The sequence below is a fragment of the Anas platyrhynchos genome, chromosome 1, assembly GCF_047663525.1.
Source record: "Anas platyrhynchos isolate ZD024472 breed Pekin duck chromosome 1, IASCAAS_PekinDuck_T2T, whole genome shotgun sequence".
Taxonomy (NCBI): Eukaryota; Metazoa; Chordata; class Aves; order Anseriformes; family Anatidae; genus Anas; species Anas platyrhynchos.
In genome coordinates, this window is record NC_092587.1 from 141,084,454 (window position 1) to 141,096,662 (window position 12,209).

Genomic DNA, 12,209 nt, shown 5'->3' on the forward strand with positions numbered 1-12,209 from the left:
TTGATAAGGTCTAGCTTCCTTTTCCCTTAAGCAAATGAGGGCATTTTATAATGATTCTTAGCAGCAAAGAGGGGGCTTTGTCCTTTGTTTTCCTTTGGCTTTACCAGTGGTAATGCCCTAGTATCTGGTAGGTTGCTGGTTGTGTGAGGCCTGTGATGCTATTTTTTCTAGTATTGAGCGGAGAAGGTTGATGTTAACGACATGGATGCCGTATCATAATTTTTTTACACTCAGCCTCTACAGAGAGCCTATGTTTTTTTCAGGAAGCATTCCCATTTGTTTGAAAAATTAGAACGGCTTAATTGTAGGGTGGAGGTAGAAGAGCTTGGCTGGCTGTGAATAAAGACAATGTCTGCATTTGAAAATCCAGGCACAGCTTGCCACCAGCACTGGTACCTCATTAGTTTCATCCTGAAATGCACATAGCTGAGGGAAGGGGTTAGGGATGGGGCGCGGAGACCAGCTCGGAGCAGGAATGAGTGCCAGGCAGCAGAGGAGGAGGTGAGGTTGGAGGCAGAAGCACTTGAGCCCTGATGCATGAAGAGAGGAAGAGACCGTGAGGGAGCAGTGTGCATGTGCCTTTGTTTGAACTGTAAACCACACTAAAAAAAAAAAGCAAAAACATGTATCAAAGCTGAATCACTTGCAGCTTTAATCGCGCTGTCCTGGAGCTGCAGGAAAGAGACTGGGTGCTTCCTTGGTCAGTTTGGTGCTGCTGTACCCTGTGCCTCGCTCTCCCTCCCTCCTCTTCCCAGTTTGAAGTGAGCGTGCCCTCCCTTTTGCAAACCTCCCCCATGCATGGTAGCGAGGATGGTGTTTAGGTAGCGTGCCTCGTGCCTTGGAGGCGGGCAGCCTTGGTGAGCAGTGCTGTTTCTGAATGCCATCAGAAGGCTTGTCACTGCTCTAGGTACTGAGATGCAGCCTCCTGCGTCCTGGGACACATCCTGCATTAGAAAGAGTTCAATACATAATCAGTCAGTACCTGACCTTCAGCACCAATCTAGCTATATCTAGGGATTCATTGTCTGCCATGGGATTAAGGCACTAAGCAAAGTAATTGTGATTATCTCACATGAATTTCTCTTTGTTGTTTCATTAGTTTATCACGCTGAAGGATAACAAGTTTTACATTGGGATTGGGACATAGAAATCTAATGGAAATCAAACTGCTTGTTTCCCTGTACTGTATTTTACCTGTCTCTGCACAGTTTGTGGGGTCTGGGACTGAAACACTGTAATAATTATGGTTATGAAATTTAAGAGTGATAATCTATTAACAGATTTTTTAAACCTTTTAATGTATTTCATATATATGCTAAAAGAATGCAATGGATTTTAAATACTAAGGCTCTCTGTACTCATAGACAGGTTTCCAGTGGATGTATGGACTTTTTCGTATATTGAAACTGATCTACTTACTTTTTTTAGTTTGTATTTGCTTGACCTTTAGGAGAGATCCATGGAAACACAGGAGTAATACAATTCCTCTAGTTATAAGATTCAGACGGAAAAAGCTGTTGGGAAGCTGAGGACCAGCCCTGTGCCTGTCTTTTTACAGGAGGGCTGCACCACCACAATCCAGCCCTCCCAATGGGGACCAAACCCTTCCCAGTGCTTTATTGCAATGCCCTTGTCTAAAGCCTCCAGTTGCAGAACCCCTAATCAACAGCTAACACATCCTTCAGAATATATCTTGGGAACCATGTCATGCCTCATCCCCCATCTCCAGCATTACTGTACCTTTTTGTTTGGAAATTGTTGCTCCAGAAAGTGCTTCATGGTCTACCAGTCTCTTACTCTCTTGTGCACTGCAGTTTTGGTGTCAGCAGTCACTGGGTGCAGGTAACGTAGAGAGCCTTCTAGGAGTGGTTAGGCTTGCTTGAAACAAGACGGTTGCCGTGTAAAGCATCGTTTCGTCAGAGTACGTGGAAAATCTGCCTACTAACTTGGATCTCTGTTTCTGTTTCATCTAGGAGTGAACTTGTTAGTGGGCACTGAAAGTGGTCTGATGCTGCTAGACAGAAGTGGTCAGGGGAAGGTTTATCCGCTCATCAATCGAAGAAGATTCCAGCAAATGGATGTACTTGAAGGGCTGAATGTCTTGGTGACAATTTCTGGTAAAGTTAACTATTCAACATGATTTTTCTTCCATCTGGTATGGCACAGCAAAAAGCTTTTCTTGGCAGCCTGTGTGTTGAGGGGGAAGTCCTGACTTGACTGAAGTCAGTGGGTTTTCCATCATTTCACCTCTCTTGAGTCTACAGTTTCTGCGAGTGAATCATTTTCCCCACAACACCCTGTGCATGCTTGTCCCTGTCCTTCCTCCTTCTAAAATGTTGTACAGGTTTGGAGAAAACTTCTCATTGTGTTCAGTGTTTGGGAGCTCTGTGTGAATGTTTTGTGCAGTTTGTACAAATGACATTCTTTCCCTCTGCTGCAGTTATTTCAGCCTGGCAGCTTTCTAACCAAGACGTGATTTGCTACTGGGGTTTAAAGACATCTTCTGTGTCTGAATATGTAGAATGGGAAATGTTCTTGCAATGTAGAGAAATAGGAATAACATGGAGAGAGTGTGTGTGGATGGCAGGGGGACTGCAGTGTGTGTGTGACATGAGAATTAACGAGGTGAGGAGGCAGCTTGGGGTAGCTTCTGGCCTTGCCTCTCACTGAATGCAACAGCAGACAACTCAGCAATGGGAGAAGAAGGGCGGTGGTGATTGTTGTGTTTGTTTTGTGTGCGCTGATGGAAAATGTGTTTTATAAAGCTTGAGGTTCCAGACTCGTTGGCTCCAGAGAGTTATTGCACAAGGTTATTCTGCTGTTAAGCAACTTGATGTGGTGCACTGTTAAGCTTTCTTCACAGGTGGCGTTGAGCCATTTACATTTCCTTTTGGCTTGGTTTGTTTGGGAAGTCAGCCTTTGCTCTGTTGCGCATGTGAGAGAGGGAATGTTAAATGAGGTTTCGCAGTGGCCCCTGTGTTGTTCATTAGAGCCATTCAAAATTTTGTTGAGGCTCCAGAAGCCATCTGACTCTGCTGGAGGAGCTTTCTGGTTCTTCCGACTCTCTTACGAAGGAACACGCACCTAGACAAGTGAATGCATTGGCAGCATTATGCTGATACAGGTGCAAAGAGCCGTGTGCTGGTATCATCATGGAGCTTTGTTTCTGTTTAGAGCAGCTGCACCTGTCTTGGCTTGTTGCGTGCTCAGTTCTCAGCTGCAGTTACACCATGAAATGTGTAAAAAGAAAAGATGAATCGAGGAACATTTAAAAAAAAACAACAACCTGTTGTGTGTCCTTTTGATGTGTGACACTGATAAAAATATAAGCTACTGGAAAGCATCTTTTGATAGAGCTTACTCTAGAGTCTGCCTTATAAACAAAAATACTGTATAACCCAACTTGTGTAAGATCTGCTGGTTTGAAGCATATCCTATACAGACGAGTGTCTGTGAATAAATCTCATGTGTGATTGTTCTAGGTTTATTTATGTTTGCTTCAGTCACAATCCAAGTACCCTGACACATCCGTCTTCTTTGTTTCCTTCAAAGCTATTACTTCCCCTGTCATGACACGCCACATTAACCCTTAAGAAATCAGCCGGTCTTTGGATCTATTTTACGCCTCTGTCTCTGTCCCGCTGTCCTGCATTTTCTGGCAGAGCACAGAAGAACAAGGCAGGAAAGAGGCATTTCTGCCCAACCACGGCTCTCGCAGCTGTGTGTTCCCTTGTTCCCTTGGCTTTTTGGGGAAGTGATGTGCTGGTGGTGGTGATACTTGAAAGATGTTACCACACTGCGAGAAGAAGTTGCAGTACGTTAGGATGCTGAGGGGATTGTCACCTAAAATTTGCTTTGAATACACACTCTGCAGTGTTTGAAAAGCTGAACTCAAATTTTCCCACTATATGTATGTCTGAAATTCGAAATCTTGACCATAAAGCTTTTGATACTGAGCCACTGCAGCTGGTACAAGAAAATTTGAGCAGAGTAGCTAAGCAGTTCTTTAGTTCATACTGTTGGGAGGCAAAACCATAGTTTTGGGTGCTCAGGGTAGCAGTATACAGTGCTGAGAGTTATGAAGATGCTGGAAGAGAGATTAACGACGTGTGCACAGAACATGCTCCATCTGTGGCTCCCTGAGGGTTTTTAAGCACAACCGGCTGATCGCGGCACTCGGCAAGGTAGGAGAGGTAGACGGAGTAGAAGAACGGGTTGGAATCTGCCCTCTTGGTAATTAAAAACCACACGACAATACAAACAAGAACTCCGTATGGGAAAAGAGACTTTGCAGTTGAAACGCTGTCTGTGGGAGAAGCAGAGCTGGGCGTTCTCACAGAAGTCACTGCCTGATCAACTTAAAGGCTGGAACAGAGGTTTCTTTCCTATTTCATGGCCATAACAGACAAGAAAAGAAAAAAAAAAAGATTAGATTTTTGAGAGCTGCTTAAGCTGGTGCAGATTTACAAGCAGAAAGATGTAACCCCCCTCCCCAATATGAGTATGAAGAGCAGCAGAACTTGTTGCAATAGATGCATAACAATGTTTATGTAACTAACTGGTTGTGCTCTTTTCATGTCAGCCTGCTGGAAGGCAGAGGTGTTTCCTGTCTTGTGACTTTCCTTGTGGTCTAGACACTTAAACACAATAGGAACACACTTGAGATATTTTTCTGTCTTGTTTTTGTTTTTTTTTTTTTTAATGTTTCTCGTTGGAGAGAAGTGCCCTGGTGCTCATCATGTGAACCGGAAGAAAATAGCCACGTGCTGGGAAGTTCCCATGTGCAGTGTTTGGTCTGAGTCTTAAGTTTTACTACGTTACTGGGGAAGCTAAAACGATGGAAATATCTGGGAGAGAATTTGTCTCCTGGTAGATAGGGACTTGTGATGCCCCAGCCCTCACAGCTGCTTTTCCCAAGGTACCTGGCTCTGTCAGGGGTCCTCTGCCATCAGGGGCAGGGATCCCAGGGTGGATCCAGCTAGGAACAGCTGGGAAGTTAGACTCTGGGCTGTATTGTAATGACAGTAGGAGATGTAATGTCAACTGAAGGTAGATTCTCACCTGTGAAGAAGAAACAGCCCTTGCAGTTTTCTGTGTGCAGCCAGATAAGTACTGCAGCCCTTGGAGCAGAGGGGCAAGTCTGTTTGTAAGGCAGCTGTTGGCTTTTAGCAAGCAGCTGAATTTTTTTGTGAGCCATGGGAAATTCTGCCACTGCAATTTCAGATGCTGTTCGTTCCTGTTTACAGCAGAACTGGTATAAAGCAGTTAGATGCTGAAATTGTTCTTTGGCAAACTTTTCCTCCAATTAAATAGTAAACAGGCTTAGTAAAACTTGACTGGTTTGTATCGGAGAGGGTGATGTAAGTGATGGAAATGTCCTGGTCACTAGCTGCAAAAAGGTTGTAATGTATAACCCCATCACCCTATTCTTCTTTGCTTTTTCTGCCTCCTTTCACACCAGTCCTACTCTCTTCTGGCTCTGTAGCTAATTCTGAGCCTTGAATTCTACCCTGCTTCTATCCTAGAGTTTTGTGCAAAAAAAAAGCCCTTGTTACTCAGCTATGTTTTGGGGTTTTTTCTTCATCCCCGTGCAGGAATCTCTGGTGCGTTTGTTGTGGGATTATAACCTTTTTCACGTAGAAGCTGGTTTTGTCCTAAGATCCAGACAGCCAAAGAGTTTATCATTTTCAGTTCGTGTGGTATTGCCATGCATCTCTGTCATTGATTATCAGGAAAACACATTTTTGGGTGGAGTCTGGAGCAAAGCTGTTGTGGGCATAAATACTGGGAGAGATCTCCGTGGTTGCAGCAGTTTCCCTTTCATTGTTACTTTGGCTTGTTCTATGGGGCTTTCTGTTTGTTGGGGTAGGGTTGTATTGTTGTTTTCTTTTTGCACTTATCTCGCTGGGGAGATAAACTAACCTTTCTCTCTCTGTGGCTAGGTAAGAAGAACAAGTTGCGAGTGTACTATTTGTCCTGGTTAAGAAATAAAATCCTTCACAATGATCCCGAAGTTGAGAAGAAACAGGGTTGGACGACGGTGGGCGACTTGGAAGGCTGTGTGCACTATAAAGTTGGTAAGTGGCAAACGAGGTAATCAAATTGTCGAGATAAAAGCTGGCTGTGAAGGAGAACTGCAGTGCATGCAGCTTGTGGGTTGAAGATTTGTTTTTGTTGCTGGCTGTCTTCCTTATCCCTAAGGACAAACTTTCTGGTGATGTGTCAGAATAGATGGCAGGTTACTGTGGGTTAAACTGAATATGGGGGAGGTTTTGCAACGGGATGCTGGGCTGTGAACTGGAGCAAGCACAGATCCCCCATCAGTCTCCTTCCCATGGTGGATGCATCTTCCAGGAGAAGGCTGACATGGACATTGAGGGCTGGTGATGTTTCTCCACCTTTGTTAGACCCTTGAGGTGACAGGGGAACTTGTGTCAACCAACAGCTGTTCTCTGTCATCAGGTTTCCCTCTTATTTTACCATGCTGAAATCAAATTCTGGAACAGGGTGAATAATATCTCCTTTTTCATGTAGATTTTTAAGACTGGAGGGAAGGAAAAAAAAAAAAAGAGGAAAAAAAAGAAAAAGAGTGGGAGGAAAAATCAAGCCCAGCTAGTGCACGAGCTTTGGGGAGGCATCTGGGAACAGAAGCATATGTTTAACTTCCAGATGATTCATTGATTCCCCTTAGCTCATGAACTTTCCAAATGCTGTCTCAGATCCTCTGCAATGCAGTTCTGGGGTTACAGGGATGAAGTGTGTTTTCACTAGGCAGGCACCTTCTGAGCGGCCTTAAGTTGTTTAAAGGGGTTTAGACGTGGAAACTTCCACCAAACCCAATAAAGGCACGTCGTGTTTTTGCCGTATGCAGTGATCCTGCTGCCCTGCAGGTGGGGATATGAACTAAGAGCTCTTTCTGCTGCTTCCGTTTCACGATGAATCTTAATGGCCCCTGGATGCTGCGTTTGATTTGGCTTTCTCCTAAGTGCCAGCTCAGTTCCTTTCAAGCTGTGTCAGTCAATGCAGAGCAGCAGCAGTCGGACTGAGCTCGGTCTCCTTCTGTCGTACACGTGCTCTTGCAAAAACCTGCTCACGGGGAGTCATCAATAGCTACCGCAGAAGGGACTGCTGAACCTCGGGCTTGACCCCAAAAACAATTAATAATGTGCTTCTCCGGGATCACACCCCAGGGTGCCAGCAGCGTAATGAAGCGGCCTGTTAGCAATACATTAACAGCTACTGAAAGGAGGCTTTCCAGCAGGGAAGTGTGCGACACAAAGAGCATTCTCTTCCAGATGAAGAGTGATTTGTTGCAGCCTGGCACTGAACTTCCCTCTGAACCAGAAACGTACAGTAGACTTCTTCAGGTGGTGAGAGGCCTCTTGGACAGCTGTGCCTCAGTTCCCAAGAAGGATGAGCCCTGCGAATAGTCGCGCCTGCAGTCTGGTGGCTGCCACCGAGGCAGCTGGCACTGGCCGCTTCCCCGTCTCTTTGATGCTACAGGGCTCTCAGACGTCAGGCTGAAGTGGTATTTCTGGAGCTTGGTCGCTTCGGGCAACTTTTGGCTCCTCTAAATGATAAATTGCTCTTTTGAAACTTCAAATTTGGGTGAATTCCCAGATAGCACCCAGAGCAAAGAGTGAAGATTATCAAAGGTTCCCTTTCACAGATAAGGTGGTTTTATTCAACACCCCCTTCTTCCCCAAGAAAATATTCCAAGAAGTCTTGCGAGCCAGACAAGACTGAACAAAAGCTCTATTTTTCAGCCGGTACAGCTGTGGAGGTTGAGAGGCTTTTTTTTTTGCCTGCTGAAAAAGTGTCAAGTCCTCTAGCACTTACAGCTCAGTATTCTTGCTTTCCTGCAGAGTAAAAGGGAGCAAGTAGCAGCTTTGTCTCCCTGCTGCCTACCAACAGAGAACAGCTACAGGCTTGTACAATAGTCAGATACCTAAAAGACGTGAAAATAGTTTTTATTAAAGAAGCGTTGTTCTCACAAGTCTGAGATTTTTCACTCCTGCCCTTTTTTAAAATCAGTTTTGGTAGGGAGGTAATAACGGCAGAAGGTGGAGGTGCAGGGAATTACTCAGTGTTTTGGAAAATCACCATTCCCCCAAAACTTGAGGTAAAGAGAGAAGAAATCTCTTGAGCTTTCTAGGTGTCACCCAAATAATGCCTTTTTTTTTCCCCTCTCCTCCAAAAAAGAAACAGGTTAACAAACCTCAACATTTTGCAAGTCCTCACCGTATCTTCCAGCACAAACCCAGATGGCAGCTGGAAATACAGATCCAGCAGCGTTACTTGAATGCCCATTTCTAGATTTCATGGGTCCTGTCCTGAAAAAAAAGTGATAGTAAACAGAGCCTTTTTCGGTGGTTAAATTTGCCAACTGTTTGAGTGTGGGAACAGAGATACATTTGAGAATTTACAGATCAGCTATGTAATGACACATTATTATTTCTGATAAATTCTCTGATTTTTTTTTCATGTCTTTGCACTAGCACTGCTTAGTAGCATTTTGTGGCTGAAAAGCAATGATTGCTGCATTTGTCTCTGCCAAAAAAAAAAAAAATGTTGCTAAATACTGAATAATGTTGCATCTTCTGTGGGCGAATCTGCTTTTGGGCTTATGTTTCTGAAATGTTCTAGAGAAACTCCTGACTCCTTAACCCCTCTGAAAACTTTTCCATTCTTTAGGCAGAAGGTAAAACGTGTCACCGGAATTGTCATGAAGGTGACTTGAGCACATGTGTTTTACTTGAGAATTAGGGTTAAGGTCAGTTAGAGAAAGTTCAGGTGATACAACTTGTTTACTTTGTCAGCTACCTGTTTCCTTTAAGCCATCTGCTGAGGAAGAGGTTTTTGGCAGCCACTTAGTCTTTTCCTGGGAAGTTTTTGGTAACAGAGCCTTTTGGCAATAAACAAATTAAAAAAGCAGCCGACAACAAAACAACAGTTGCCTTTTGTTTTTGAACTGGACTTATTTCATTACTTCTTAGCTTTTCATTTCAGTTCCTCCTTTTCCCTCCCTTTCTCTGGGGAATTTTTCCCTCGGCTCAAAATACCGCTGCCACAGCGCTGTGATTGTGACTGCCAATAAACTCTGCCACAGCCATTGGCTTCCTTTACTGTAATTGCCCCTGACTGAAGACTGATTTCTGGATGAGCAAGCACTGTCTAATGTGGAAAGAAAAGTGTCAATATGTGTGTACTGACTAGGTAGTTGAAAGCATGGTGATGGGTTCAGTTACTGACAAGAGCAATGATTTTTGTGGCATAAACGTGTCAAAATTCTCAGCTACATAGAATTAGCAATTCTAAAATGCAGTGTTACTGAAAACCTTGAAAGGTATGTAAGTAGGGAGAAATATTGTCATTTTCTGCTTTCTTAAAGTAACTGGAATGACTTTGGTATGATTACTGAACTGACTTTTGTTTTGTTTAAATTTCAGTAAAATATGAAAGAATCAAATTCTTGGTAATTGCATTGAAGAGTTCTGTGGAAGTCTATGCATGGGCACCAAAGCCATACCACAAATTTATGGCCTTTAAGGTAACAATTTATTTCAGTCACACATAGGATTTTCACCTACCAAGTTGCAGTTACCCCTTTTACAAAACTGGCCTGACATTTTATCATGGCTGTGTTACAAGCTATTTGGTAAATCTGCCATGAACATCATAGTATATTTTTGTTAAAGGGTGTGGGAGGCTGGCTATGAGAGGCAGTATACCTATAACTCTTAAGTTGTAACCAAGCATAAATGAACGATCAAAATGACACGATATCCCAATGCTTTGTTTCCTCTCTATAAATAAACCATGAGGCCGAGAGAAGTGAACTGAGTCAAAACTTCTTCGTGTGAACATCATTAGCTGATGCTCAACATTACTGTATTTTGAATGCTGCAAGAATGAAGTTAGCTGACTTGGAGTAATTACCAGGCTGATTTGCAGACAATGAGTTAATGCCGGTGGTGCAGGTTGAAGTAAATGCTACAGGAGTGTCAAATTGCCCTGAACTTTGGGGAAAGCAATTCTTACTAGTAAAATGAAGCAGACCAACTAAATCAAACCCCAGGGAAAACAGCATGTAAAAATATGTGGTTGAAATATAACAGGGTGCTAAGTAAATCTCTCCTTCTGTGTGGAAGATGCTAACCCAATTGATCTGGTGAATGGAGGCCAGAGGCACGCTGGAGGAATAGACCTATAATATGTGTGTTAAGAGCATATTTTTATAAATACCCTTGTGGTTCTAAGCAGTAAAATAAATCTCACTGATTATTGTCTTACAGTCATTTGGGGAATTGGTACATAAGCCATTGCTGGTGGATCTAACAGTAGAAGAAGGTCAGAGACTAAAAGTGATCTATGGCTCCTGTGCTGGCTTCCATGCCGTTGATGTGGATTCGGGATCAGTCTATGACATTTATCTACCAACACATGTAAGAGCTGTTTCTGGACTGGACTTTTTTCTTTCCTTCTGGTTTCTCCCTCTCTTCCTTTCCTCAGATGACCAAAATGTCTGTCGGACCCTGTGAATCACTGCCAGCCACTGGCAGTGGAAAAGCAGATGGAGGGGTCCAAGTGAATGTATCTTAGGGTCTTGTACCTCACTCTCTGTCCTGTCCCTAAGGTCCATATGTCTCCTTGGCTGGGAGCTGCTCACTCAGGGCTGGTGTTGGCCAGCAAGGCAATCATAAAATGACTTTGGCCTTACTTCTCTGTTTCTGTAGATCCAGAGCAGTATCCAACCTCATGCAATCATAATTCTCCCGAATACGGATGGAATGGAGCTACTGGTCTGCTATGAGGATGAAGGAGTTTATGTAAACACATATGGAAGGATCACCAAGGACGTGGTTCTGCAGTGGGGAGAGATGCCAACTTCAGTTGGTAAGTGCCCTGAGAGAATCAAATACAATTGTGGCATAAGGGAGCGTGAATGTGGGCAGAAGGAAAATGCATTGGGTTTGACTTCAGATTCAGAGGCAGCGCTGCTGTAATACTGCTGGAAAACAGCTGCACTAAGTGCAGAGGGTTCATATGGATCTGTTTTGTGTTGAGTTTTTTAGAACAAAATCCAAACAAACTTGTGGAGTGCAGAAATAAAAAAACTCATTTAATAAACACGAGGGCCGTTGTAAATTCACTACAATTTTTTTTTTTCTGCACATCAGCAAATTTATGAAAACCCTTTAGTATAAAGGTATATAAAGAGGCAGACAGGTAGGATATTATTAAGGGTACTTCTACATTGATAACGGTCTGCATATCTGATGTGATGGGTTTATTTTAATTTACCTGCAGTTTGTTCATCTATCTTAGCATGATACTGTAATCACGGTGCTGATATAGGTGCTCTTGCTATCTGTGCTGCTTTATTGCAGTGATGAGCATAGGACGGGCTGTGATTACACCTTATTTTTTTGTGCAAACACTTTGGGTTTGCTTGTTTGGGAATGGATGCACGTATTAGGAGGTTACTGCTGATAGCTCTTAGAGTAACGTGAACAATAACAGAGGAGGAAATTTAAAGAAGTTTCATGCAGTGCATGTTCACTCTGCTGGTGATTAGCTCTTGACTAGATCTGGAAGCAAGCAGATTATATTAAGTGAAAAACCATAGAGGCTTTGGGAACTGGAGTGCCCATGAAGTAAATAGCACTGAGGCAGTTGGCATCATCTGAACATCTCATCTGACAATTTTAATAAACTATTTGGCCCACTTAGCACTCGTGACATATGTAAAAGTAAATAAATATCCAGCACAATGGTAGGCATGATGGTATAGATGTGCTGTATAGTAGATAATTTGGTTTCATTTAAATGAAAATTAATATATATATATAAAAAAAACAAAACATAGAGAAGTATTGTGAAATTAAATCTTATAAAAATTTCCTTGCTAAGATCTATTGTTATTCTTTTCATTTTTCCATTAAGTATGCATACAAATCAGAGTCAACAGCTTATTCTTCACTAAGTTCCCATATGTTAGTTTTGGCAGAATTCATAAGACTATCCATCAAATTGCTTGTTGAATATACCTTTTCATAGTGCTGGTGCCTTTCTCCTTTATTCAATTTTTACTGCTATCAAGAACAGATTTTTTTTCTCATTCTAATACTAATCTGTTTCCCCCAGTGATACTGTGAGGCAAAATGCTTGATTTTTGCTTTATTTATCTAAACTCCTACAAGTCAGAG

General features: G+C 42.8%; 1 protein-coding gene across 10 annotated transcripts in view; it reads left to right on the forward strand.

The window, feature by feature from the left end:
* MAP4K4 (mitogen-activated protein kinase kinase kinase kinase 4) overlaps nt 1–12,209 on the forward strand; it is a 133,746-nt gene that overhangs the window by 119,750 nt on the left and 1,787 nt on the right. For all 10 annotated transcript variants that reach the window (XM_027445809.3, XM_072031164.1, XM_038173234.2 and 7 more), the window contains 5 exons: nt 1,974–2,117; nt 5,943–6,077; nt 9,450–9,550; nt 10,296–10,445; nt 10,737–10,896. In XM_027445809.3, the coding sequence (XP_027301610.1) occupies nt 1,974–2,117; nt 5,943–6,077; nt 9,450–9,550; nt 10,296–10,445; nt 10,737–10,896 (690 nt within the window). The remainder of the gene's footprint in view (nt 1–1,973; nt 2,118–5,942; nt 6,078–9,449; nt 9,551–10,295; nt 10,446–10,736; nt 10,897–12,209) is intronic.